General features: G+C 58.5%; 1 protein-coding gene across 1 annotated transcript; it reads left to right on the top strand.

The window, feature by feature from the left end:
• The first annotated feature begins 522 nt into the window (after nucleotides 1-522).
• ATP4A (ATPase H+/K+ transporting subunit alpha) lies at nucleotides 523-27315 on the top strand. Its single transcript, XM_074939140.1, has 25 exons — nucleotides 523-1229; nucleotides 2386-4114; nucleotides 6103-6268; nucleotides 11314-11451; nucleotides 12537-12596; nucleotides 13431-13634; nucleotides 14044-14157; nucleotides 14446-14580; nucleotides 14866-14983; nucleotides 15483-15751; nucleotides 17878-18076; nucleotides 18470-18579; nucleotides 19086-19220; nucleotides 19513-19705; nucleotides 20056-20231; nucleotides 20435-20571; nucleotides 21185-21335; nucleotides 21611-21779; nucleotides 22016-22170; nucleotides 22356-22479; nucleotides 22921-23066; nucleotides 23556-23689; nucleotides 24220-24321; nucleotides 24881-24972; nucleotides 26984-27315. Exons 3-25 carry the CDS (start codon nucleotides 6206-6208, stop codon nucleotides 27010-27012), a joined length of 3153 nt encoding a protein of 1050 aa, XP_074795241.1. The 5' UTR covers nucleotides 523-1229; nucleotides 2386-4114; nucleotides 6103-6205; the 3' UTR covers nucleotides 27013-27315.
• Nucleotides 27316-27929: the final 614 nt, after the last annotated feature.

Below are 27929 nucleotides of genomic sequence, written 5' to 3'. Positions count from 1 at the left end.
GGCAGGGAGTCAGGACTCCTGGGAGGGGAGGGGAGTGGAGGGGAGGGGAGTGGGGTCAAGTGGTTAGAGCCGGGGTAGCTGGAAGCCAGGATGCCTGAGTTCTAACCCTAGCTCTGGGAGGGGAGTGGGGGCTAGTGGTTAGAGATGGAAACCCCATCCCTGGAGCAGACTCTCCCTTCCTGGCAGCCCAGATGGGAGTGTCACGCTGACTTTTAATGGGCCACTAGGCAGGGCCGTGAGGAGTAGGTGGAGCAGGATACGGGCGGTTTATTGCGGGATCCCTTCTCATGGCTCACATTTGCTCTCCAAGGTGTGGCTGCATCTGGCTAGGCTGGTTCTTGTGCTATTCCTCTTTGCAGCTTGGGGGTGGGGCTGGGGGCTGGCTCTGTCCGGTGGTGGATAAAGGGCCCTGGATCTGCAAGGAAGAAGAGAACGGGAAAGGCTGAGCGGAGGAGCAGAGGATCCTGGAGCATCTGTTTCTCAGGGGAGGAAGACGGTGAAAGGGGGAAAGGAGGGAGAGATCCGGGGGGGGGCTCTGATTCTCAGCAAGGGAAGAAGGAAGGTGAAAGGAAGAAAGAAGAGAGTGACCGTTGCGGGTTTGCTCCACCGAGCAGAAGAAGGACGTGAGGGGCAGAGCGGAGGACAGCAAACACCCTGAATTTGCCCAGTGAACCCCAGGGCCCTGAGGCAGTAGTGGGTGGAAAAGGGGAGCGAGAAAGGCCACTCAGAGGGGAGAACGCCTCAAGTCAACTCAGGAAATACAGCAAGCCGGCACCAGAGGAGCAGGAGAACGGCCCGGAGGAGGAGAGGGGAGGCCTGAAAATTAGGGGGCTTGGAGACACGCCCTGAGGGAGTGGCAGACCAGCAAAGGCTCCCAGGGGGAGTGCAGCACCATGAGTTACCCAGGCAATGGTAAAGGCCCCGAGCCCTCCGTCCCTGCTCAGCCGCCCCCATACTCCAACGTGCCGCCTTATGGGGCCCCTCCTCCGCTACTGCCCTCAGGCGGGCAACTCCCCACCCCAAGCTATGGGGCAGCCCCCAACCAACAGGGCTATTACTCTCCATACAACGAGGACCCCAACCGGGGACCGATGGGCTATGCCCCACAGCAGATCATCCTGGTCTCCCCACCTCCTGCCAAGGAGAATGACTACCTGGGCTACTCCATCTTCACCCTCCTCTGCTGCTGCCTGCCCCTGGGCATCGTGGCGCTGGTGTATTCCATCCAGGTGAGTCCCTAGGGGGCACTCTCCCCTGGCCCCACTGACCCAGCACGGCCGCTAGGGGGCGCTGTGCTGCAGGGAGCAGGGTGGGGATACTCTCCCCCGGCCCCATTGACCCAGCATGGCCGCTACGGGGCGCTGTGCTTCAGGGAACCGGGTGGGGATACTCTCCCCTGGCAGCCAGGGCTGGTGCTGGGGGCGCTGTGCTGCAGGGAGCAGGGTGGGGATACTCTCCCCTGGCCCCAATGACCCAGCATGGCCGCTAGGGGGCGCTGTGCTGCAGGGAGCAGGGTGGGGATACTCTCCTCTGGCCCCATTGACCTAGCATGGCCGCTAGGGGGCGCTGTGCTGCAGGCAGCAGGGTGGGGATACTCTCCCCCGGCCCCATTGACCCAGCATAGCTGCTAGGGGGCACTGTGCTGCAGGGAACCGGGTGGGGGGTGCTCTTTCCAGGCAGTCAGTGCTGATCGCATTGCACCACTTGGGGGCACTGTGCTGCAGGGCACAGTGGGCTCTCTCTTGTGGCAATGAGTTCCACAGTCCGCACCCATCCCACAGCTTGCTCTTCTGGGATCCTGTCACTGGAGCAGGTGACATCATTCCTCAGGGATCGGTTGGAGGACAACAAAGCAAGCTCTCTACTGAGTGGGGAGACCGTGTAAGGCTAGGAGGGTCTGGGGGTGGGTGCCCAGATGGCTGGTGACATGGGCTGCTCCGCTCTGTGCCACCTGGGCCATTCCTTGTCCCTTTGGTTTCAAGGTAGTAAAAGCCTGGATCGGCGCAGCCAGATAAGTGTGTGGCATGGAACCAGGGTCTAAGGGGAAGGCAGGTGTTCACATCTGATTCCCTAGGCTTGATTCTAGCCAGCTGCTTTTCATCCATGGAAAGGATCTGTTGGGACTACGGGGCGGGGGAAAGAGCTGGGGACTGGTTAGAGGCACTGGGGAACAGCCACACGGAGATAATAAGAGTGGTGTGGTAGAGGTGCTATTCATGAGGTGGCTGCGTCTCAGCCCCCAGTGAGCCATCCCTGTACAGTGTTATGTGTGGCTGTTCCCCGGCTGCCCCGCCCCAGAGGTGGCTGCATCTCAGCGCCGGGTGAACCATACCCATGCAGCGTTGCTGTGTGGTTAATTGTTCCGGTCTCTCTGTCTCTCCACAGACCCGGGATGCCAACAACAGTGGGAACACTGGCCAGGCACAGCAGAGTTCCCGGATGGCCCGGATTTTCAACCACACAGCCCTGGGGGTGGGGATTGTGGTGCTGATCGTGTGGGTCGCCATTGTGATTGCCTTCAGAGTTTCAGTCTATAGATAAAACCCCTGAGGGACTGATCCTTCCGCCCAGCCCCGCCCCGCCCCCCAGCCCCACAGCTCTAAGCTGAGCCCTCCAATAGGGGGCAGCGGTTTTGAACACCTCCCTGAATCCATACACACAGACCTGCATGCACCACAACACAACCATCTCCTCAGCCCACCCACACACTCACAAAGCAGCCAGTCTGTGCCCCCCACATACAACATCCCCCCCTTGCCAGCCCCCCAGCCCAGATCGTGGGACCCAGGGAGAATGAGCCCCCTCTGCCAGCCATCAGGACTCACACACCCCAGACCCCGCAAGTAGGCCAAGTACTACTCCCCTCCCCACCAGGGCGCATGGTCCAATGAGGGCGCAAAGGACTCTGGGAGACACTGGGACTGGACGGGACTTCAGACGGGGTCTGAGATGATTCAGACACGGCAAGGGGGGCTAAGAGGAGTATGGACCCAAATGTCCTCCTGCCCCCCCTCAATCTGGCCTTACCCCCTGGCTCCCCACCACCACCACCCATCTGGGGTCTGTTTCGGGCCACACCATTGGCTTCTGGAAAAAACAGGACTGGCCAGCCCATTGGCTAAGATTGTCTCATGTCCCCCCTTTGTTGTGTTAGAGGATAAGAGCTCTACTACTCCCGCTGGCTGGTGGAGAGACTCCTTTAATGACACCTAGAGGATACCAGCTCGACTACCACTGCTGGCTAGTGGAGCAACTCCTTTAGTGCCGTCTGGAAGATAACAGTCTACTACCACTGCTGGTTAATGGCTGAAGGAGCTGTGAGCAGGGCCTGTCATGGCCTGACCAGCAGGAGCACTCCCTGCTGGGTAACCCCAGAAGTTTGGTCCCTGATCAGCATCCTAGTGGCAAAATCCAGAAAGAGAGCGCGCAGCTGTCCTCACTCCTCCATTGGGTCCCCAGAACGAACGCCCGTCTGCCTTGAGAAACCAGCTGCTGGCGCCCAGCTGGGAAAGCCACCCCCTGCCAGCTGCACCGTTGAGCAGCAAAAAGCCTCTTGTACGCAGGTGCTAGGGGGTGACACACTCCCGATGCCACCTGCGCCTCGGGAACGACAGTCCCAGGTTACTCCGAAACGACGGCCTCTGAAGGCCTCAAAACGCAGGCGGTTGCCCCAGTGTTTCACCCACCAGCCTTCGCCCGTCTGCCCAGAGGTTGCCCTCGATCCGCTGACAGCACTGAGGCTGGACACACTCGTGACTTTAATGCTCAGTGGAAGCTAGACGCATTCAGGCTGGAAATGAGGGGTCCGTGTCCAACAAGGAGGGGAATGCTGGGATGGTTTTCTAAAAAAATCTGCTCTCATGCAAACGGGGATTCATTTGGGGAAGTGTTCAGGGCTTTGTCGTGATCACCGGGCTCCTTTCTGACCCTGTGATCGACAAAGCTACCGATGGACAGTGCTGCCAAGAGCTAGGTAGGATTCTTACGTGACTCTTTGGTTAAAGGGGCATTGGACGCTCCAGAGGAATTTGGAGGGGTTCAGCGTTATCCCCCGTATATTACCTTTGGGTACAGAGTCATGCGTGGGACGGCCTGGCTATGGAGTATTGCCCAGGTGAGGTCATTTTGAATTGAATTGCCGTTCTTGGCTCGATCAGTAGCTTGTCTCTCTTCTTCAATCCCACTTGAGAATCCTTTGCTTGACTTTAGAAGTGAGATCCACTAATTCCATGGACAGCCGAGCTCCTTTGGGGATATTTCAGGCTCCGTGTCGATACTAAATTCCCCCAGCAGAAGGGGTATGGAGGGAGACTAAATGTTTGCTGTGTAGCGAGACTGGGATGAGATCTTGTTGCATGGGCTGAGCACTCCGAAATTGTAGCATCCCGCGGGGAGTTCAGTTTCTGCTGCTCGGCTAACCAGCTTCCCGTTGCTTTCTGCAAACTCTTGGCTGCTTTCAAAGTTATTTTTGGCTAGTAAAACACTGATATGTGCTCATGCTCCAGTCTGTGCTATAAGGATCACAGATCCAGAGGGAACTGGCTCATTAAATTATTTAACCAATGTGTGTTTGATATCTTACCTTTCTCACACTGTGCTCTAGCCCACTAGACCCAGCTCCCCTCCCAGAGCCACAAAAAGAGCCCAGGAGTCCTAACTCCCAGTCCCCTCCCTGCTGTAACCACTAGACCTTCCCAGAGCCAAGTACAGGGATAGAACCCAGGTGTCCTGACTCCCAGCTCCTCTGCTCAAACCACTAGACTCCCCTCCCCTCCCAGCTCATCTATAATGAGGTCTTCTGCTGGGCAATTCAGTGACCATCCCTGGGGAACTGTGTTGGTGGTGACACACTGTGATGGGTTCCCTGGGGTGCAACCTGGAACTGAGGTACCACTGAGCCCTCTGGCTTACAAACCTGGGCTCCCTCTCACACTGTGATATTGTGACAAGCTGCAAACCCCTCCAGGTCTTGCACTTACACAGACATCCACAGGCAGGGATACACCCAGCTGAGTTACATGAATACTTCTCCTAGCCACTCACGAACCAGCAATAGAGAGGCTCCAGCCAATTCCACCCGTTCCCCAGCCTAGGATCCCAGGGCTGCACCGTCCTGCCCTAACCAGACCCTGACCAGTGTAAGTTTATTATCCAGTCCTCCACTCCTACAAAGGAAAGTGGACGTGCACCAGCTCTTGTTCCTGAGCAGTTCCCCCCGGCACTTGGAGCAATGCACTGTGCGACAGGGTTGAGTCAGATGGCTACAGGAGAGTAATAGAACAGATATATTAGCCCCAGGCTAAGTAGGTCCCTTTTCCCTGGGTCAGGTAACAGGGAAGGTTCCAGAACAATCAGGAACCTTCTGGAGACAATTAAGACAGGCTGATTAGAACACCTGCAGCCAATCAAGAAGCTGCTAGAATCAATTAAGGCAGGCTAATCAGGGCACCTGGGTTTTAAAAAGGAGCTCACTTCAGTTTGTGGTGTGCGTGTGAGGAGCTGGGAGCAAGGGGCACTAGGAGCTGAGAGTGAGAATGTGGACTGTTGGAGGACTGAGGAGTACAAGCATTATCAGACACCAGGAGGAGGTCCTATGGCGAGGATAAAGAAGGGGCTGGGAGGAGGCCATGGGGAAGTAGCCCAGGGAGTTGTAGCTGTCGCACAGCTTTTTCCAGGAGGCACTCTAGACAGCTGCATTCCACAGGGCCCTGGGCTGGAACCTGGAGTAGAGGGCGGGCCCGGGTTCCCCCCAAATCCTCCCAACTCCTGGTCAGACACAGGAGGAGTCGACTTGGACTGTGGGTTCAGAAAAACGGCCAAGCTGAGGGCTGCTGTGAAGCTCCAAGGCGAGCAAATCCGCCAATAAGCACAAGACCCACCAAGGTAGAGCAGGAACTTTATCACAACTGTTTTAGGTAAAACATAAAACAGATCTATTAACTACAACCAATTGGAAGTGATTATAAGTAGCAAGCGTAGAGCTCACAGTTGGTCACCTGAGAAATAAAAGTAAAATCACAATCTGAGTCCTATAATCTAGACAGGATTTGAGTCAAGCCGTGTCTCACCCTGATGGTATTGTTGTTGTTCCTTCATACACAGCCTGGGACTCTCCTTTCCTGCCTGGGGCCACCTGCTCCATTCAGTCTTTGTCCTCCAGAGGTGTTTCCAGCTGTTGAGTTGTGCGGGGGAGAAAGGCCAAGTAATGATGTCACTTTCCCTCCCTTATTTGTTCCTGCAGCTTGATGGAAAGATCTTTTGCAATGAAGTGAGTCAAACGGTGTCCATTGTCTACATGTTCTCTGGGAAAGCCATCATTGTTTATAGCTCCTGTGATAGTCCTTGGGAGTGTGGATTCACTTCTGGCTCCTCCGTTGTTGTACCTGAAAGGCTAGTTTTGGGGGGTTCCCAACCTCACAACCTATTTCAGTAACACACACGTAGCAAAACGTCACAGCTCCCCATGCAATGACAGCACATCCAATCCAAAGAGATATTAATTGTCCAACAGATCAAGCCTTTTAACCTAGTACCTCACAAAGCAGACTTGGTACAAAACGTATCATGATTATATCACCATGGTAAATATGGGGGTGCCAGGGTGTTGCTTTGGGGTGCAGAGTGTCACACACACCTTACAGCCCTGCCCGCTGGGGCAAGGAAAGTACCAGGTTGCGTGTCCCCAGGAGAGGGGCTGACACAGCTGGGGAACAAGCCAAGGGCACAGCCATTGTGTGCCCAGGGGTCTGATCTGGAAGGGGGCAGGATACCGCGCTAGATGGGCCCATGGGTCAGATCCAGGGCTGTAGGGACAGGGTGGGCACTGGGCTAGCTGGGCCTGTGGCTCTATAACAGCGATGGGGGTGCAGGAGGGATGCCCACAGGCTGACCATTGCCTGAGCTTTCCCTGCGGGCAGCTCCGAGCTATCTATAGCACAGCCAGCAGGAAGTGCCAGGCAAGGGCAGGAATTCCAACAAGTCAGGCGAAATTGTTCTCATTTCCTGGTGTGCTCAGGTCAAAGGGAGGGAGCCACAGCATCAGGCCGGACGTGGCTCTTGATTTTATCTAATCACATCAGTTTAAAGAAACGTGTGCTACCGAACTGGGGGTAGAACCCAGGAGTCCAGGCTCCCAGCCCTCTCTGTTCTAACCACTAGCCCCTGCTCCCCTCCCAGAGCTGGGATAGACCCTAAGAGTCCTGGCTTCCAGCCCCCCCCCCCAACGACTAGACCCCACTCCGCTCCCAGAGCCAGGGAGAGAACCCACGAGTCCTGGCTCTCTCTACCTACAAACTCACCCACAGCACCCAGGAATTTCTCAGGGCAGCTCATTGAGGAAGGCAGGAGGGAGCCAGAGAGCAGCATAGAAGCATGGCCAGCAGGGGGCAGCACTGCCCCCACCCTGATCCCCAGGGCTGCCAGGCCTCTGAGAACCGCCCCAGCTCAGTGCAGCCATGCTTAAAGGGACAGTTGTCTTCAAACAACCACCTCCGCCTGAAAATGGTTTGACTCTTAGCCGGCAGAGTCAGGCTTCCAGGCACCAGTTAGGGTGATGTCCGCCTTTGTGGGGTGCTTGTGTGTGACAACGGGCTCTGGCCTGCATGTGTCAGGGGGCGTGTATCAGCATGTATGTATGTGCCCCTGCGTATGTGTGTATCAGTGTGTGTGCGTGTCACTGTGCATGTGTGTCGGTGCGTGTGCGTGCCAGTCTGTGAGGAGCCGGCAGTCCATCCCTCCCTCCCCCCTGCCCGCAATCTCGCCGCCCGCCCGATAACCCAGCCGTGATAAGGGTGGGGGCAGGGGGGTAGCGCTGGCTCCAGCCTGCTTGCACCCAGACAGTCACACGTGGCTGGGACAAAGTGGCTGTATCAGGCCAAGGGCCCTGCAAGGTCAGAGACGGGAAATTGCTGAGCCAGCGCCAGCCTGGGCCACGGGGGGTGTCGGAACCACTGGAGGATCCCCAGCTCGGGGAGGGGTGTGGGGGGTAGTGGTTAGAGCAGGGGGGCAGGGAGCCAGGACTCCTAGGTTGTATCCCTGTTGCCCTTGGGACAATCATTCCCTTGTCATGCCTCAGTTTCCCCATTTGGACAACACAGGAGTTGTTTTACTACCTTTTCTCTGCAGCATGAGTCAGGCCCTGCAGCAGAAGGGCTGAGACATATCATTGCACCATCCCTGAAGCTGGCCGGACCCAGGGCCAGCAAAATGCCCTGTCTGCCCAACTCAGCACCGGCACGACGCCCGCTCTGGAGGGCGCCACGGAGAGCTGCGTCCCTTGAGGCTCCTGAGCCAGCTCCGGCCAGCCCCACAAGCTGCCCAGCTGTAGACGACAACGCGAAGGAAGTGGAATGGAAACACCCACCTTGTTTGTGCTTGTGAGCTGCCCAAGGGAGAGAGAGACCTGTAGGTATATATAGCACAGACTGGTCCCGGCACTCACTGTGCCAGGCACTCTCCGGACACAGCCAGAGACAGGCCCTGCCCCAGCTGGGATCAGGGCTCCGTTGTGCCAGGCGCTGCTCAGACACAGCCAGAGACAGGCTCTGCCCCAGCTGGGATCAGGGCTCTGTTGTGCCAGGTGCTGTCCAGACACAGCCAGAGACAGTCCCTGCCCAGGTCACTCTGTAACTAGACACAGGCAGGATTCTTCTTCCCACTTTACAGGTGGGAAACTGAGGCACGGAGCTCTGCAGTGACTTGTCCAAGGTCACCCAGCGAGGCTACGACAGCCCTGGGCATTGAACCTGAATGTTTATCCCCCCCACCTTAACCACTAGGCCACTTTGCCTCTGGAGGCACATTCTGCAGAGGTGCTGGAACTCACGGTGCTGATGCTGCACCCTCTGGCTTGAAGTGGTTTCCATCAGATACAGGGTTTGCCATTTGGTTCAATGGCTCTCAGGCCCCCCGTCCCCCCGTCGCCCGTACACATTGCTCCAGCATCCCCTGATATTCTCTGCAGCAGAATCAAATGCTTGTCCCTAAGGTCAGCGGCCCAGAGAAAACTGACAAGTCACGTCACGTGACAGCCGCTCCGCTGAACACCGAGCCGGATCCTCCACTGCGGAAACCAGGAGGAACCCAGTGCTGCCCGTGACCCCAGCTGGGATCTGGGCCCCTGATCTCTCGTCACCTGTTCATGATCTGAACTTGACTGTGATTTTTAAAATCTCTTGACTCTTATTTATCCCCAGAACAAGGCCACTTCCCCCCACGTTCTGTGCTCCACGGAGTGTAGAAAGACTCCTGGCTCCTAGCCCCACCCTGCTCTAACCACTAGACCCCACTGCCCTCCCAGAGCTGGGAACAGAACTCAGGAGTCCTGGCTCCCAGCCCCACCCCCTCTAACCACTAGACCCCACTCCCCTCCCAGAGCTGGGGAGAGCACCCAGGAGTCCTGGCTCCCAGCCCCGCCCCCCCCCCGCAACTACTAGACCCCACTCCCCTCCCAGAGCTGGGAATAGAACTCAGGAGTCCTGGCTTCTAGCCCCCACAGCTGGAGGGCTGTGTCCCTTTCTTCCAAGCCAGGGGGGTGTCACCTTGCTGGTCCTCACCAGCGCCAGGCGCGTTGGTTCCCCGCGGGGGTCATCCCAAGGTGATCGCAGTGTTTTGTTCTCCACCCGCCAAGGTTATCGACTCCTGAGCTGTGACTTCAAGGCTCACGCACGAGGGGGGGCCCAGCCATGGCACCGCAGCGTCCGCAGTGGGTGGGGAAGGTCCCCTGGGACAGTATAAAAGGCTCCCTGCCGGACCCGGGTGCTTGCCCGGGCCGGACTGCCGGCATTAGCTGTGCAGCCGTCCCTCTGCCAGAGTGGGCACCGTCCCCAGAGTGTCCCACCTGCTGGGCGCCCAGAGAGCCAGGATGGGGAAAGCGGTAAGGGCCGGGCTCTGATTCTCTGCAGTGGGAAGGGGCCAGATGCCAGGGTGCTGGGTCTCCTTGTGGATAGCTCGAGAGTGTGTACGGGGCTAGATAGATAGGTGGATTGAGAGGGTATATGGGGATGGATGGATGGATAGATGGATAGATAGAGGGGAGTATGTGGGGCTGGATGGATGAATAGTGAGATGACTGTGTATGGGGATGAATGGATAAAGGGGGCAAATGGGGATGGATGGATAGAGGGTGTGTATGGGGATGGATAGATAGAGGGGGCGAATGGAGATGGAGGGATGGACAGAAGGGGTACATGGGGATGGATGGATAGAAGGTGTGTATGGGGATGGATGGATAGAGGGTGTGTATGGGGATGGATGGATAGAGGGGGTACGTGGGGATGGATGGATAGAGGGTGTGTATGGGGATGGATGGATAGAGGGGGTACATGGGGATGGATGGATAGAGGGTGTGTATAGGGATGGATGAATAGAGGGGATACGTGGGGATGGATGGATAGATGGTATGTATGGGGATGGACGGATAGAGGGGGTACGTGGGGATGGATGGTTAGAGGGTGTGTATGGGGATGCATGGATAAAGGGGGTACGTGGGGATGGATGGATAGATGGTGTATATGAGGAGGGATGGATAGAGGACTTTGAAATTTTTAATTTCACAGCAAGCACCCATCTGTTTTGTTATTTGACTTTCCAATTGGAGGTGGCCGGGGGTGTAATCGAGTTAGATAAACGGTGCCTCCTAGGGGCCGCACAAGGAACAATTGGCCCAGCTGTGACACTCCCACATGGCTGGACATTTCGCAGCCAGAGGAATCCATGGACTCCTGGCACTCAGGGCTGGCCCCAATGCCCCAGGGCAGCGCTAGGGGACGCTGTGCTAGGTGACCCAGGCTCAATAGGGGGCACTCTCCCTTCTACACCAGCCTTTTGATGGCTTAGAGAACCGCTGTCAATGAGAGAACGAGGTGAACCACGCCACCCCTCGCGTTTGGGCACACGCTACGAGCCCTAGCAAACCACTTGGATGCAGTGCCTGAGGAGGAACAAAGGGATGTGAAGTCATCTGAACCAGTGCTATAGGACCCAGGAGTCCTGGCTCCCATACCTCCCTGCTCTAACCACCAGACCCCACTCCCCTCCCAGAGCCAGGGAGAGAACCCAGGAGTCCTGGCTCCCAGCTCCCTGGCTCTAACCACCAGACCCCACTCCCTTCACAGAGGCAGGCGTAGAACCCAGGGGCTGCTGAGCTGAATACCCAGGCATCGAGATGCCTTATCACCTACCGGCAGCAGTAGTAGGGCTGTTATCTTGCACAGAGGCCCAACTGGGTCCCTTCAGCGCAGCCCTCTACTTGTCGAGCTCAGGGAGCAACTCCCGCAAAGGCCAACAGCAGTAGGGCTGTTCTCCTCTCCACAGGACCAATACGAGATGTACTCGGTGGAGATGGAGAAGCAGGGCGATGGTGCCGTGGACGTGAAGATCAAGAAGAAGAAGACGAACAAGGCGATCAAGAAGAAGGAGAAGCTGGAGAGCATGAAGAAAGAGATGGACGTGGTGAGTGGGGGCAGCCGCAAGACTCGAACATGGGCCTTGCACAAAGCTCTGTTGCTCAAGCCGCTGGCAGTAGTAGTAGAACTGTTAGCTTCAGTGTGTAGCTAGAGGCAGCTGTAGACAACCCCCCATCTCAGCGCAATGGGCTCAGGCTCTCGGCAGACTCAGGCGGCGTCGCTGTGTCAGTCACACCTGGAGCAGCTCCCCCCTCTCCCAGCGACAGGCTCAGGCTCTCGGCAGACTCAGGCGGCGTCGCTGTGTCAGTCACACCTGGAGCAGCTCCCCCCTCTCCCAGCGACAGGCTCAGGCTCTCAGCAGACTCAGGCGGCGTCGCTGTGTCAGTCACACCTGGAGCAGCTCCCCCCTCTCCCAGCGACAGGCTCAGGCTCTCGGCAGACGCAGGCGGCGTCGCTGTGTCAGTCACACCTGGAGCAGCTCCCCCCTCTCCCAGCGACAGGCTCAGGCTCTCAGCAGACTCAGGCGGCGTCGCTGTGTCAGTCACACCTGGAGCAGCTCCCCCCTCTCCCAGCGACAGGCTCAGGCTCTCGGCAGACGCAGGCGGCGTCGCTGTGTCAGTCACACCTGGGGCAGCTCCCCCCTCTCCCAGCAAGGGGCTCAGGCTCTCAGCAGACTCAGGCGGCGTCGCTGTGTCTGTCACACCTGGGGCAGCTCCCCCCTCTCCCAGCAAGGGGCTCAGGCTCTCGGCAGACCCAGGTGGCGTCGCTGTGTCTGTCACACCTGGGGCAGCTCCCCCCTCTCCCAGCGACAGGCTCAGGCTCTCAGCAGACCCAGGTAGCGTCGCTGTGTCAGTCACACTGGGGGCAGCTCTCCCCTCTCCCAGCGACAGGCTCAGGCTCTCGGCAGATCCAGGTGGCGTCGCTGTGTCAGTCACACCCAGAGCAGCTCCCCCTTCTCCCAGCGACGGGCTCAGGCTCTCGGCAGACCCAGGTGGCGTCGCTGTGTCAGTCACACCCGGGGCAGCTCCCCCTTCTCCCAGCGATGGGCTCAGGCTCTCGGCAGACCCAGGCAGCGTCAGTCATGCTTGGGGCAGCCCATTCACCCACTCTGGGCTCCCTTCTCTCCTCCAGGATGATCATCAGCTCTCAGTGGAAGACCTGGAGCTGAAGTACCAAACCAACGTGAACAAGGTAAGGGCCCCCAAGATGGAGGCCAGGTAGGTCTGTGCCTCTCAAGCCAGCCCTGGGTGCCATTTACTTCAGATGCCCTGCTCCAGTACAGCCCGGGGGCTCGAGTACAGCACACCTTCTCTGGCTGTGCCCCCCCCCGAAGGTGACCATGCCCTCTACAGGGTAGCCCATCCCCACCGGGCTTTGAGAGCCACTGCTTTTTGGGCTGGGAGCTCCTCCTTCAATCCCCCATGTATTCAGACAGACTGTGATTTGTCCCCAGGGCTATGAGCTTCCTCTAAGCAGTGCCCCAGCCAGGTTTAGAAGGTATCTCCAGAGCTATGAGCTTCCTGAGGGCAGTGCCCCAGTTGGGGTGAGAGGGACACCAGACAGTAGGAGGAAGACTGCCATAAATAGTGCTGTTTTCAGCCCTTGCTGAGCAATCAGCTCAGGCTCTCTGCAAACTCAGACAGGCATCGGGCACATTTCAGACCTTTTCTCCCCCACCACAAGAGCTAGAATCTGGCTTAAATTTTTTTAATGAAAGCTGAGATCCTGCAGCATTCTGCTGACTCCAGGAGCTGGGGCCTTGGCTCTCCGTCCGGCCCTGGGTGCATGTTGATCTCTGGAGAGGAAATTGAGAAAAGGTGAAGAAGCTACAGACAGGAAAGTGGGTGGACAAAGGCGATTCTGGAGATCCTAGAAACTCTCATAGCCCCACACCTTTATTGAAGCCCCACCCCCACCTAATAGCCCCGCCCCTGTGAAGTAGCTCCACCCCATTTTATAGCCACGCCCCCACATAGCATAGGAGTGGCTCCAGCTAACATGGGACTTCTCTCTATCTGCATCCAGGGCATGAACAGCACAGTGGCAGGAGAGATCCTGCTCCGGGATGGCCCCAACGAGCTCAAACCCCCCAAGGGGACCCCTGAATATGTCAAATTCGCCCGCCAGCTGGCCGGGGGGCTGCAGTGCCTGATGTGGGTGGCTGCTGCCATCTGCCTCATAGCCTTCGGCATCCAGTGCGGCCAAGGAGACCTGACCAGCGCGGATAACGTGGGTACCCCATGGTGTGGGGGAGGGGTCAGGACACCTGGGTTCCATCTCTGGCTCTGGGAGGGGAGTGGGATCTAGTGAGTTAGAGCTCGGGGGAGGGGTCAGGACACCTGGGTTCCATCCCTGGCTCCGGGAGGGCAGTGGAGTCTAGTGGGTTAGACTGGGGGGGCTGGGAGCCAGGACTCGTGGGTTCTATCCCTGAGTCAAGGAAGGGAGTGGGGTCCAGTGGTTAGAGCGGGGGTGGGGGGAGGAGCTGGGAGCCAGGACTCCTGGGTTCTCTCCCCAGCTCTGGGAGGGGAGCGGGTTGTCCCAGGCTCTCTGCAGACTCGGGCAGCTTGGCAAAGCAGGGGGCACCGCTGGGCCAGGGGATGAGTAATAACCTTTCTCCCTGTGCCCTCCCCCTGGGCAGCTGTACCTGGCTATTGCGCTCATCGCTGTGGTGGTCGTGACTGGCTGCTTTGGCTACTACCAGGAGTTCAAGAGCACCAATATCATTGCCAGCTTCAAGAATCTTGTGCCACAGGTAAGCAGTAGGGCTGGGAGGGGAATCCAGGCCATTGATACCCCAGTCATTGCACTGGGGGTGGGGGTCTAGTGGTTAGAGCGGGGGGACTGGGAGCCAGGACTCCTGGGTTCTATCCCTAGCTCTGAGAGGGGACTGCTTAAAGCAGAGCCATACCTGTGTGCTGCTGTTCCCCAGCTGCCCCACCCCAGAGGTGGCTGCATCTCAGCGCTGGGCGAGCCTTCACCGTGCGACGTCCCCGTGTGGCTGGAGCTCTAAGGTTAACGCTGACTCTTCTCGCTCTCCTAGCAAGCCACGGTGATTCGGGACGGGGACAAATTCCAGATCAACGCCAACCAGCTGGTGGTGGGTGACCTGGTGGAGATCAAGGGCGGGGACAGGGTCCCGGCCGACATCCGGATCATCTCAGCACAGGGCTGCAAGGTGCGGCGGGGGCAGGGGGGGGTCTGCCTTAGATGGGCATGGGGGTGGGGGAACACGGGGTACGATTTGTGTGTGTGTGTGTGTTTTTCTGCCCCCTGCTGGACGGTTCCTATCCATCTGTCCAGCTGATCACTTGGGCACCCATTGATCTTCCCCCACACTCCTGGGCCTGCTCCCTCACCCCCCTCCCCCATCCCACAGCCTGCCGTCCACGCCAGAGGCCTCCAAGCTGGGGCAAGGGGGGGGATTCAGGGTGGCACTGACCCACTGGGCTCTCTCTTGCAGGTGGATAACTCATCTCTGACAGGGGAGTCTGAGCCCCAGACTAGAGCCCCCGAGTGCACCCACGAGAGTCCCCTGGAGACCAGGAACATCGCCTTCTTCTCCACCATGTGCCTGGAAGGTGCCAGCAGGGAAGGGTCCCATTGGCGCGTGAAGGGGAGACCCAGCTGGGGGCGCTCTCCCCCTAGCAGTCAGGGCTGGCCCCAATGCCCCAGCATGGCACTAGGGGGCACTGTGCTGCAGGGAGCGGGGTGGGGGGCTCTCCCCGGCAGTCAGGGCTGGCCCCGTTCGTGGGTGGAGTGTGGGATGGCTCAGTGGCAGGCGCTGTCTCTAAATTCCCTCCTGTGGTTTCAACTGGATACAAGATTCTCCTTCACATCCTGTCCTAAATCATTGTGCCGTGTTGCTGTGAGGTTGTTCCCCTGCTGCCCTGCCCCAGAGGTGGCTGCATCTCGGTGCCAAGCAAGCCCTCCCTGGGCACTGTTATGTGCAGCTGTTCCCCAGCTGCCCCACCCCAGAGGTGGCTGCATCTCAGCACCGGAGAGCCCTCCCTTGGATCCTTTGTGGCTGAGGCCACGCCGATTATTGTGCAGTTGTGTCAGCTCCATCCCTCCCCGCAGGCACCGCCACCGGCATCATCGTTAACACCGGAGACCGCACCATCATCGGGCGCATCGCCAGCCTGGCCTCGGGAGTGGAGAACGAGAAGACGCCCATCGCCATCGAGATCGAGCACTTTGTGGATATCATCGCCGGCCTGGCCATCTTCTTCGGGGGAACCTTCTTCATCGTCGCCATGGTGATCGGCTACCCCTTCCTCAAGGCCATGGTCTTCTTCATGGCCATCGTGGTGGCCTACGTGCCTGAGGGTCTGCTGGCCACCGTCACGGTAAGTCCCCCTTGACCAGCCCTTGCAGGGTCCTGACTCCGAGCTGGTCTCACAAGGGATCCAGTCCAGGTTTTGTGCCAGCTTCACCCTGACTTCAATCCAGTCCCACAATTAATCCAGTCTGGGTTTTCTTTCAGGTTCATCTTGACTCCAATCCAGTCTCACACTAGATCCGGTCCAGGTTTTATACATAGTTTGCCTCTGATCTTGCTTTGTGCTGGTGCCGGTCGGTGTTTTACGTTGTTTTCACACTAATGCCAATCCGGCCTCACACCAAATCCAGACCAGATTTAATGCAGTGGTTAGACTGACTTTGAGCCAGTTTTGTACTAAATCCAGCCCAGGTTTTGTGCAGCATTTAGGCTGATTCCGATCCAGTCTCAGCGTGGATTCAGTCTAGGTCTTCAGCCTCATTCTGGATCCGGTTCAGGTTTTGTGGTGTTTAGACTGACTCCGATCTGGTGTAACACTGGATTCTGTGTTATATACAGCACTTAGACTGGCTCTCATCCAGTTTTATAGTGAATCCAGTCCAGATTTTATAAATAGTTTGAGTCCAAGATCATTTCATATTGGTCCAATAATGGATCCAGATTCAGAGTCTTTCAGACAGTATTCAGGGACTGGTCTCACACCAGATCCAGTCCGGATTTTGCAGTATTTGGACCAACTCCTAATCCAGTTCCACACTAGATCCAGTCTAGATCAACGTTTCTCAAATGTGGCCACCAGGGGCTTTTCTTGTGACTGGGGGGGCTCAAAGCCATGCCTCTCCCCCAGGGCCACCAGAAGGGGTTGGTCCCGTCCCCCCTCTGGAGCCACAATGCCAGAGGAGCAGGCGGCCAGTGAGGCCCCACCTTCCTGGGGGTGGTGAGGCTCGGGCTTCAGCCCTGGGGCAGCAGGGGGCAGGCTCCGGTCGTGGGACTTCGGGCTCGGGCTCCGGCCCTGGACCCAGCCATGCGGCAGCAGACTGCGGTGGCGGGCTCCGGCCCACAGCCACAGGGCTTCGGGGTCTGGCCCTGGACCCTGGGCTCACTGCCCCCCCCCCATTGCCCCTGGCCCACCATCCTCCCCCCACTACCCCTGGCCCCCACTCCCTCCCTGACCCACCATCCTCCCCCCCCATTACCCCTGGCCCCCACTCCCTCCCTGACCCACAATCCTCCCCACCATTACCCCCAGCCCCCACTCTCCCCCTGGCCCACCATCCTCCCCACCATTACCCCCAGCCCCCACTCTCTCCCTGGCCCACCATCCTCCCCCCACTACCCCCTGTCTCCCTTCCCACCTCCCCATCCAGGGCTTAATTTGTCCCCTGGCTGAGTTAGCCTCCTGTGAAAATTGATATTTGTACAGTTGTTAAGATCACCGTTCACAGCCTCCCAGCTAGCTAGCAAGTCTGCCATGAAAAGTGATATTAACAAACATACAAATATCACTTTTCACAGCAGCCGACTTCCTTAGCTAGCAAGTCTTTTTTGAAAAGGCAACCAAAGCCACAAGAAACAACAACAAAAGACAAGAATGGGCAAAGCACCTTATTTGTGTTTCTAGTCTGCTTAGGTCCCGTGAAGAATAGAGAACTGAACATTATTATTGAGTCTGCAAAAAAAATCCTACATAAATAAATGACAATGATTTGGACGTGTCTATGTGCATATTTAGTCGTTTTTCCTCAAGTTAATTAAGTATTTTAAGAAAAAAAATTGTCAGTGCGGCCACCAGCAAGAATTTCTTGTGAGAACCCCGGTCTAGACTGGGTGCAGCATTCGATCGGGATTTACCCCGACTCCATTCCAGGTTTCAGGCTGTGTTTAGATGGTCTCCAATCCAATCTGAGTTTTCTACAGTGCTCACATGAGCTCAGATCTAGTCTCTCATTGTGTCTAGTATAGAGTTTGCATAATGAAGTTTACACTAACTCTGATTCTAGTCTCAAACTGAATCCAGTCCAGATTGTGTGCCGTGTTTAGACTGACTCTGATCCAGTTTTATACTTGATTCAATCCAGATTTTGTGCAACATTCCTACTGACTGAGTGATCTGGTCTCACATCTGATATACTTTGCTGTTTATGCTGACTCTGATCTTTCTTCCTTTCCCTCCCTCCCTGCCTCCCCTGGCAGGTCTGTCTCTCACTCACAGCCAAGCGTCTGGCTCGAAAGAACTGCGTGGTGAAGAATCTAGAGGCGGTGGAAACTCTGGGCTCCACCTCTGTCATCTGCTCCGACAAAACGGGTACCCTGACCCAGAACCGCATGACTGTCTCCCATCTCTGGTTCGACAACCAGATTCACACGGCTGACACCACAGAGGACCAGTCAGGTATGGGACACTGTTCAACCAGCTGCTGCCATCCCGAGGTGGCTGCATCCCAGCGCCGGGCGAGCTGTCCCAGTCCGGTGTTATGTGCAGTGGTTCCCCAGCTGTCCCGCCCCAGACGTGGCTGCATCTTGGCACCAGGCAGGCTTTTCCCATGCAGCATTATGTGTGGCTGTTCCCCAGCTGCCCCTCCCCAGAGGTGACTGCATCTCAGCGCCAGGCAAGCCATCCCTATCCGGTGTTATGTGCAGTGGTTCCACAGCTGCCCCACCCCAGAGGTGGCTGCATCTCAGCACCCAGCAAGTCGTCCCCGCTTCTCTGGTGCTTTGGGACATTTCAGGTCAGAAGCGGGACAGGGAACTCCTCGGCTGTTATATCAATCTCTCTCTCCTTCAGGGCAGAGCTTCGATCAGTCATCGGAGACATGGAGAGCTCTGTGCAAGATTGTGTCTCTCTGCAATCGAGCCTTCTTCAAATCAGGCCAGGATAACGTGCCGGTGCCGAAGGTACAGCCCAGTATGCAGGAGAGACGAGACTGGCAATATAGACAGCTTGACCACCTATCATTTAATGGGGACTTAGATCTGACATACAAAATGGGCTCAGCAGGGGGCGCTCTCCCCAGGGGGCGCTGTGCTACAGGGAGCAGAGTGAGGAGGGGGTGCAGCAGGGGGCGCTCTCATGCTGGTCATTAAAAGATCTCATGACTCTAGTCTCAAGAATCAGGCAGTTTCTCTCTTGCTGCTCCAGCTCAGGATAATTCCACTGTGCCTCCGACCTGAGCGTTCATTTAGATGTGGCATTATTTTCCCTGCCATAACTGTTCAGCGGTGTCGCTGTGCGGCTGTTCCCCAGCTGCCCCGCTCCAGAGGCGGCTGCAGCCGAGCGCTGGGAGAGTCATCCCCATGTGGAGTTATGTGCAGCTGTTTCCCAGCTGCCCCACCCCAGAGGTGGCTGCATCTCAGCACCGCTTGGGAGTCCAGATTCCACTCACCTGTTCTCCCTTCTCCAGAGGATCGTGATTGGAGACGCCTCAGAGACGGCGCTGTTGAAGTTCTCCGAGATCACGCTGGGGAACGTCATGGAGTACCGGGAGCGCTATAAGAAAGCCTGTGAAATCCCCTTCAACTCCACCAACAAATTCCAGGTCAGCAGAGGTTTGCGTCCTGGTCCTGCTAGGCCTTCAGCCCCAGTTAGGAGGATAGGAACCTTCTACTGCTACCAGCGGATGTAGTGACTCCCAGAGAGGGAGACAGGACCCAGGTGTCCTGACTCCAAGCCCCCTGCTCAAACCACTAGGCCCCACTCCCCTCCCAGAGCTGGAGCTAGAACCCAGGAGTCCTGACTCCCAGTTCCCCTGCTCTAACCACTAGGCCCCACCCCCCTCCCAGAGCTAAGGATAGAACCCAGGAGTCCTGATCCTCCTGCTCTCTGCACAGTTGTCCATCCATGAGTTGGAGGACCCACGGGACCCCCGGTACCTGCTGGTGATGAAGGGGGCCCCGGAGCGGATCCTGGAGCGCTGCGCCACCATCATGATCAAGGGGCAGGAACTGCCCCTGGACGAGCAGTGGCAGGAGGCATTCCAGACGGCGTACATGGACCTGGGGGGGCTGGGAGAGCGTGTGCTGGGTAAGGGGGCATGGGTGGGGGCTGGGGGAGGGTGTGTGGGGTAAGGAGGCATGGATGGGGGCTGGGGTTGGGCATGCTGGGTAAGGGGTGGGGGGCATGGATGCGGGGGGGGCTTAGGGAGCGGGAGGTGCCCGGGTGTGGGGCACATGGGACTGAGGTGGGGGGCTCTGTGCGTGGGACTCATGGGGCCAAGGCTGGAGGCCCCCCAAGGTGTGGAGGGCAGGTGGGCGGATCGGGGGGGAATTCCCAGTCCTAAGGGGGATGGAGGATCCCCGGGCATGGGGCACATGAGACTGCGGTGCTGGGGGGAACCCCAGTGCCCCACCCCTCACGGGCCCTGTTCCCTGCAGGGTTCTGCCACCTGTACCTGGACCCAGGGCAGTTCCCACGCGGCTTCTCCTTCGACACAGAGGAGATGAACTTCCCCACCAGTGGGCTCTGCTTTGCCGGCCTCATCTCCATGATCGACCCGCCCCGCGCCACCGTGCCCGACGCTGTCATGAAGTGCCGTACTGCCGGAATCCGGGTACGGCGCCACTGCCCCAGGGAAGCTCACAGCTTCAGAGACCCCTCCCCTACCCTGGCTGGGGCACTGCCCCAGGGAAGCTCACAGCTCCAGAGTCCCCTCCCCCACCCCTGCTGGGACACTGTCCTGGGGAAGCTCACAGCTCCAGAGTCCCCTCCCTGAAGCTGCCACCTGGAGCGCTGACGCCCTTCCCTCACCCCCAGGTTATCATGGTGACTGGAGATCACCCCATCACGGCCAAGGCGATTGCGGCCAGCGTGGGCATCATCTCGGAGGGCAGTGAGACAGTGGAGGACATCGCCACCAGGATGCGCATCCCCGTGGAGCAGGTCAACAAGTGGTGAGATCCCTGCCCAGAGCTGGGAGAGAACCCAGGACTCCTGGCTCCCAGCCCGCCCTGCTCTAACCCCTAGACCCCACTCCCCTCCCAGAGCCAGGGATAGAACCCAGGAGTCCTGCATGGTGGCTCAGCAGAGGGCATTGTGTGGGGTTTCTCTGCAAGGGGCTCTGTGCTGCAGGGGATGCTGTGTGGGTGGCATAGGCGCTGACTCCGTGGGTGCTCTGGGGCTGGAGCACCCACAGGGAAAAATTGGTGGGTGCTCTGCAGCTCCCTGTCCCCCCGCCCCAGCTCACCTCCGCCTCCTCCCCTGAGCACGCCGTTGCATCCTGCTTCTGCCCCGGCTCCCAGCGCTTGCACCGTGCTGGGAGGGAGGAGGGGGAAAGTGGCGCAAGCAGGGAAGGAGGCGGGGCTGGGGCGGGGATTTGGGGAGGGGTCCAATAGGGGCATGGAGGGGGCTGAGTTGGGGTGGGGACTTTGGGGAAGGGGTTGGAATGGGGGCAGGGCCGGGGGCGGAGGGGGTGCGAGTACCCACCGGCGCCGAGAAAAGTTGGCACCTCCCCAGGGGTCACTGTGTGGGGTGGCTCAGCAGTGGGGGCTCTCTCTCCCTCCCCAGGGAGGCCCGGGCTTGCGTGGTGAATGGGGGGCAGCTGAAGGACATGGAAACCGAGGAGCTGGTTGAGATCCTGAAGATGCACCCCGAGATGGTCTTCGCCCGGACCTCCCCCCAGCAGAAACTGATCATTGTAGAGAGCTGCCAGAAACTGGTGAGGCACCCAGGAGCTAACCCACCCGCTCCCTCTGCCTATTGCCCTGTGCTCAGTCCTTCGTCTCTGGTTTTCACGTTCCTTCTTTCTTTTTTGTTTTCTTTCATATTCTTTCTTTTCTTGGCTTTCTCTGGCTTTCACATATTTTCTTTATTGTTCACTTTATTGTGTTTTTGTGGCTCTTTCTTTCTTTCTTTCTTTCACCCTCCCCCAATGTTCTCCCTCCCTTCCGCCGTGTCCCCCACCCCCATGACCTGCCTGTCCCCCCTCCACAGGGTGCCATTGTGGCTGTGACAGGCGACGGGGTGAATGATTCCCCGGCTCTGAAGAAGGCTGATATCGGGGTGGCCATGGGCATCGCTGGCTCTGATGCTGCCAAGAATGCGGCCGACATGATCCTGTTGGACGACAATTTTGCCTCCATTGTCACCGGCGTGGAGCAAGGTGCTCATGGAGTGGGGGGCTTAGACCCCAAATGGGCCAGGCAGCCTGGGGGCCAGCAGGGGGCACTCTCCCCAGGGTGTGGGGGGCACTGACAATGCAGCTGGGACCTCAAGAGGGGCTGAGAGCATCTCCCAAGCAATTGGGAGCTCTCCCCAGGACAGGGTCGGAGGGTACCAGGGGGAGGTTCGGATGTCTCCCCGGCAAGGGGGTGCTCTGACGGCTGTGTTCCTGCCCAGGCCGCCTGATTTTTGACAACCTGAAGAAATCCATCGCTTACACCCTGACCAAGAACATCCCGGAGCTGACCCCGTATCTGATCTACATCACGGTCAGCGTCCCCCTGCCCCTGGGCTGCATCACCATCCTCTTCATCGAGCTCTGCACTGACATTGTGAGTACGGGTGCTGGGCCGCAGGCAGCAGGGTGGGGGCTCTCCCCTGGCAGTCAGGGCTCGCCCTGATGTCCCAATGCTGTACTAGGGGTGCACTGTGCTGCAGGCAGCTGGGTGGGGGCGCTCTCCCGGACACCTGGGTTCCTCAGCTCAGCCCCGCGAGTCTCTCTCATTCTCCCCGCTAGTTCCCCTCGGTGTCCCTGGCCTACGAGAAAGCTGAAAGCGACATCATGCACCTGAAGCCCCGGAACCCACGACGTGACCGTCTGGTGAACGAAGCCCTGGCTGTGTACTCCTATTTTCAGATAGGTGCGTCCCCCGCAGGACGCCTGGGTTCTAGCCCCAGCTCTGGGATGGGAGTGGGGCCTAGTGGGTAGAGCAGGGGGGCCTGGGAGCCAGAGGATCCAGTTTGAAACCTCTATCCCCCCTTTTTCATAGCTTTTTCATATATGAACCTCTAGTTCTGGTGGCTTCCCCACATTAATTAACCCTCTTTGAGGGATTGACATTGGGTCAGATTTGGGGGGCAAGGGGTGGCTCTGACATATGGGCAGCGGGGCTGGACTTCAGGGGCGGAGCCAAACAGAGCTCATCCCGCCTCCCTGTTAGAACTCATGGGTGGAGCCACACACAGCTGGCTTTGCCTCCCGTCCCTCCCTGTTGGGAGCCAGCAGGGGGCAGCACCAAGTCCCCAGGGTGCCGGGGGCATCCCACCCTCATGGCTTTTCCTCCCTCCCCCCACCTGCCCAGGGGCCATCCAGTCCTTCGCTGGCTTCACGGACTACTTCACGGCCATGGCCCAGGAAGGCTGGTTCCCCCTGCTCTGCGTGGGGCTGCGGGCCCAGTGGGAGAATGACCACCTCCAGGACCTGCAGGACAGCTACGGGCAGGAGTGGGTGAGTGATGGACCATCCGAGATAACAGCTGCTGCCAGGAAATGAAGCAGCTAGATCCACTTAGAGGATAACAGCCGTACTGCTGCCGCTGGGGAATGGAGCGACTCCATTAGCCCCACCTAGAGGATAACAGCCGTACTGCTGCTGCCAGTCTACTGGAGAGACCTCTGTTAACTTTAGCTCCCGTGGTGGAGGTCTGGACTGTGAATCTCAGTGTGTCCAACCCCTCGCCCCAGGGCGGGAAGGTTGGAAGCAAGGCCTGGGATACCAGGGTGGTTCCTTCTTGAATGTCAGTGTACGGGCAGGAGACTGGCTGGCTCAAGGGAATGGGGCTCAGTGCCTTTCCCCTCTAGGGGGCGCCGTCTCCGATCTGGCCCCAGGGCCTGGGGGACTGGCTGGCTCAGGGGACTGGGGAATGGGACACGGGGTCTGTCCCCATGTGGATGGTGATGGAGGCTGACTCTGACTGGTCGCTGTCCCCACCCTCAGACATTTGGGCAACGCCTGTACCAGGAATACACCTGCTACACCGTCTTCTTCATCAGCATCGAGATGTGTCAGATCTCAGATGTCCTCATCCGCAAGACTCGCCGTCTCTCCGTCTTCCAGCAGGGCTTCTTCAGGTGAGCAGGGAGCCCGCAGGCCACTGGGGAGAGAACCCAGGAGTGCAGGCGACCTGTTTTTCTCCGTCCATGCCCCAGCTGCCTACCTTCCCCCAGAGTCAGCTGCATCTCAGCGCCCGGCGAACCATCCCCATGTGGTGTCATTGTGCGGCTCTTCCCCCGCTGCCCCGCCCCAGAGGTGGCTGCATCTCAGCGCCGGATGAGCCAGCTCTATGCAGGGTTATGTGCAGATGTTCCCCAGCTGCCCCACCCCAGAATCAGCTGCATTTCACCCACCCCCGTGTGGCGTCACTGTGCAGCTGTTCCCTAGGTGGAGTGCCCCAGAGGTGGCTGCATCTCAGTGCCGAGCAAGTCATTCGCTAGCATCCTCCCAGGTGTAAGACGCTACAAGATGGGGGTTTGGTCTCGGGTGTCCCTGTATCACGGGTGGCTGGGTGGCCCTGCCTATTCAGCTGCACGGAGAGCGTGTCAGCCAGGGGCAGCTGCCGTTCGCTGGCCTCACCCGAGCTCACGGTCTGCTTCTGTGGCAGGAATAAAATCCTGGTGATCGCCATCGTGTTCCAGCTCTGCCTGGGCTGCTTCCTGTGCTACTGTCCCGGCATGCCGAACATCTTCAACTTCATGCCCATCCGGTGAGAGCTGGGCTACCCCCTGCTGGTTCAGCCCGGCGCTAGGGGGCGCTGTGCTGCGGGGGAGCGGGGTGGGGGTTCTCCCCTGGCAGGCAGGGCTGGATCTGACTCCCCCAGCGTGGTGCTAGGGGGCGCTGTGCTGCAGGGGGCAGGGTGGGGGCTCTCCCCTGGCAGGCAGGGCTGGACCCGGTGCCCCAACATGGCACTAGGGGGCACTGTGCTGCGGGGGGCAGGGTGGGGGCTCTCCCTAAGTAGTCAGGGCTGGACCCGGTGCCCCAACATGGCACTAGAGGGCACTGTGCTGTGGGGGGCAGGGTGGGCACTCTCCCCAGGCAGGCAGGGCTGGACCCGGTGCCCCAGCATGGCACTAGGGGGCGCTGTGCTGCGGGGGGCAGGGTGGGGGCTCTCCCCAGGCAGGCAGGGCTGGCCCCAATGCCGCTCCAGAAACCAGCGTTGGTTCTTCAGCCTGGCTTAGCGACCGCTAAGGGCTCAGCGCTGTGGCTGAGCAGGTGCTGCCGTCTCGTTCTCCGTGGCTAAGGTCTCTCTCCCGGCTCCTATCCAGATTCCAGTGGTGGCTGGTGCCGTTGCCTTACGGCATCCTCATCTTCGTCTATGATGAAATCCGAAAGCTCGGAGTCCGCAGGCACCCCGGAAGTGAGTAACCGAGAGATCACGTGAGCAGCTGTTCCCCAGCTGCCCTGCCCCAGAAGGGGCTGCGGTTCAGGGCCAGGGGAGCCATCCCCATGTGGCGTTATGTGCGGCTGTTCCCCAGCTGCCCTGCCCCAGAGGTGGCTGCATCTCTGCACCGGGCGAATATAACCTATCAGGGTACAAGTCAGATTAATGAGCTGCTGTGTCCCCCCTATCCTGCAACCCTGGGTGCCTTTAATGTCTTGTTGAAGTAGCTCCTAGCTGGGCTGCTCACAACCTAACAGGGTGCAAACCACACCGGCAAGTCTGTGTGTAACAGCAGCCTGCCAGCCACCCCCTGGCTCTCCCCAGCCTGGGTTATATGGCAGGGTGACCCCAACACCCCCCCCAGTCTTAGATTGCCCCCCAGAAATGCCTGTCCCACCCTGCCTGGTCCTCTCCTCGACAGTACAAACTCTTTTAAGTTCATTGTTCCTGTCAGACAATGGTTTTCAACCTGTGGGCCGCACACCCCCCGGGAGTCCGCAGGCTGCGTCTAAGATTTCCAAAGGGGTCCACACCTTCATTTGAAATGTTTTTAGGGGTCTTCAAATGGAAAAAAAGTTTGAAAACCCCCTGCTTTAAGGTACCCATGTGCCGGCTTCCCCCCCCGCAAGTATTCGAACCCTTCCGTTTAAACTGGGGGGATTAGCTAAACCAGGAAAACCAGCTGATTCACGAGCCAGAGAGACCGCTTTTAAGTGAGGCCACGTTAACGAGGCATAAAAATGAGAAACGGCCCCAAGAGACGAGGTTTCCGAAGGCCTAACCGAACAAACGATAGCAGAATCATTGATTGCAGTGCTGCAGATTCGATCGCACGGTGTTTTAATAGCGCGTGCTGCGAAGAACCACAGGAGCCCCATAAAAGAGCAACTCGCACTGTGTCGGGGGCTCCCTGCCCTGTTGATTGCTGACCAGCTTTCAGGCCGGGACATGCCCCCCCCCGGCCCCACGTCCAGAGCCAATTTCCTGTCTCTCTCCTGGGGCAGAGAGGGCAGGGCAGGGCGAGAGATGGGGTGTCGTGGGGCAGCTGCCCCTTCGTTTTATAGGCCAGTCCCCACATGTAGGGTGAGCAGACAGCAAGTGTAAAAAATCGGGACAGGGAGTGGGGGGTAATAGGTGCCTATATAAGAAAAAGCCCCCAAACTCGGGACTGTCCCTATAAAATCGGGACATCTGGTCACCCTACCCCTAGGGCAAAGTGCTTTCAGCGAGGAGCCAGGCGGCAGCCGGCTGGGGAAGAAAGGAAACTCCGTGCTGGCTCTTTGCTAAAAATATAGATTTTTTTTTTTTTTTGCGCCGCCCACTGCCCTGAGAACCAGGTAATGGCCCATCAGCCTTGTTCACAGCAGGCTTAGGTGGCTACTTGCCCTTTGTCACGGAGGAACTGGTTTGGCTGCTCCCCAGATTTCTCTGGAAAACAGCCTTTGAGTCGGTAGCTCAGCTTGTGTTTCTAACTGCACCTCCGGGCCACCTGCCACCGTGTTATTGCCCAGCAAATCCTGAGTTTTTCAGTGCTACTGCGTGAGGCCTTGTAAAAACTGTCGTGCAGTAGTGTGTGGGTTGAGGCGAATTCTGGCACCGTGCGTCATCCCAGTCTGGCGTCAGGTGCGGCTGGTCGCCAGCTGCCCCACCCCAGAGATGGCTGCATCTCAGCCCTGGGCAAGCTACGCCCATGCAGCGTGATATGCAGCTGTTCCCCAGCTGCCCCACCCCAGAGGTGGCTGCATCTCAGCCCTGGGCAAGCTACGCCCATGCAGCGTGATATGCAGCTGTTCCCCAGCTGCCCCACCCCAGAGGTGGCTGCATCTCAGCCCTGGGCAAGCTACGCCCATGCAGCGTTATATGCAGCTGTTCCCCAGCTGCCCCACCCCAGAGATGGCTGCATCGCTGCCCCAGTGACGCGCTCTAACGCTGGGATCCTCCACAGCTCCAGCAATCTCACTGTATTATTCATTCTTCTTTTCCACAGGCTGGTGGGACAAAGAACTTTACTACTAAAGGCAAAGCTCTGCCCCACGGCTGCTGCTGCCCCCAGCCTCTTGCAGCCTCTCAGGGCTTACACCCACCCCCTCAGTGCAGCAAAAGAGATACAGACGCCCACGCCGTGTTCCCGGTCCCTGCTTCACCAACCTGGAAACTACTGGAGAATGCAAACCCCTCGGGCCAGGGGCACCAGCCATGGAGGGAACAAGACTGGCCCACTCGCTTCAGTTCATAGCTAGGCCTTGCTGGCTCTTTTTGAGTAGTTGGAAGCAGGACACCTGGGTTCTACCCCTGGCTCTGGGAGGGGAGTGGGGTCTAGTGGTTAGAGCAGGGCAGCTGGGAGCCAGGACTCCTGGGTTCTATCCCCAGCTGTGGGAGGGAAGTGGGGTTGAAGGGCTAGAGTGGGGGTGGGAGGCAGGACTCCTGGGTTCTCTCCCTGGCTGTGGGATGGGAGTGGTGTCTAGTGGTTAGAGCAGAGGGGGGGGGTTAGGAGGCAAGACTCCTGGGTTCTCTCCATATCGCTCAGTTTCCCACTGGTCAGGCACTGCTCACCCCTCCTCTTGCTGGGGTGGGGGAGCTTTAGCAGACGCCCGGTTCCCACGGCAGGCGTGGCTAGGTAGCGTTGGCTTTCAGCCAGACTCTCTCTGAAGCGATAGGACACGGGGGCCGGACAGACATCAATTCCCAGCTCACCCAGACTTGGGAGACCTCCCTCACTTGCATCACACAGACCCAGGACGGGAAAATGCTCCATGAGGGGCTGACAGACAGGCGTCCTGCCTCCCTGTGTTCCCAGGGGAGCTGGCCCAGTGGGGTTCCATTGCCCCCCTAAGCGGGATGGCAGCTTGGAGAACAAGCAAGAGGAGTTTGCGGGACAGAGCAGGACTACAGCCCTCCCCACCGCCACTCTGAGCATCTGCCCATCTAGCCCG

The sequence above is a fragment of the Natator depressus genome, chromosome 24 (assembly GCF_965152275.1).
Source record: "Natator depressus isolate rNatDep1 chromosome 24, rNatDep2.hap1, whole genome shotgun sequence".
Lineage (NCBI taxonomy): Eukaryota > Metazoa > Chordata > Testudines > Cheloniidae > Natator > Natator depressus.
The sequence above is the reverse complement of the archived record's forward strand: the minus strand, read 5'-3'. Positions and strand labels throughout refer to the sequence as shown.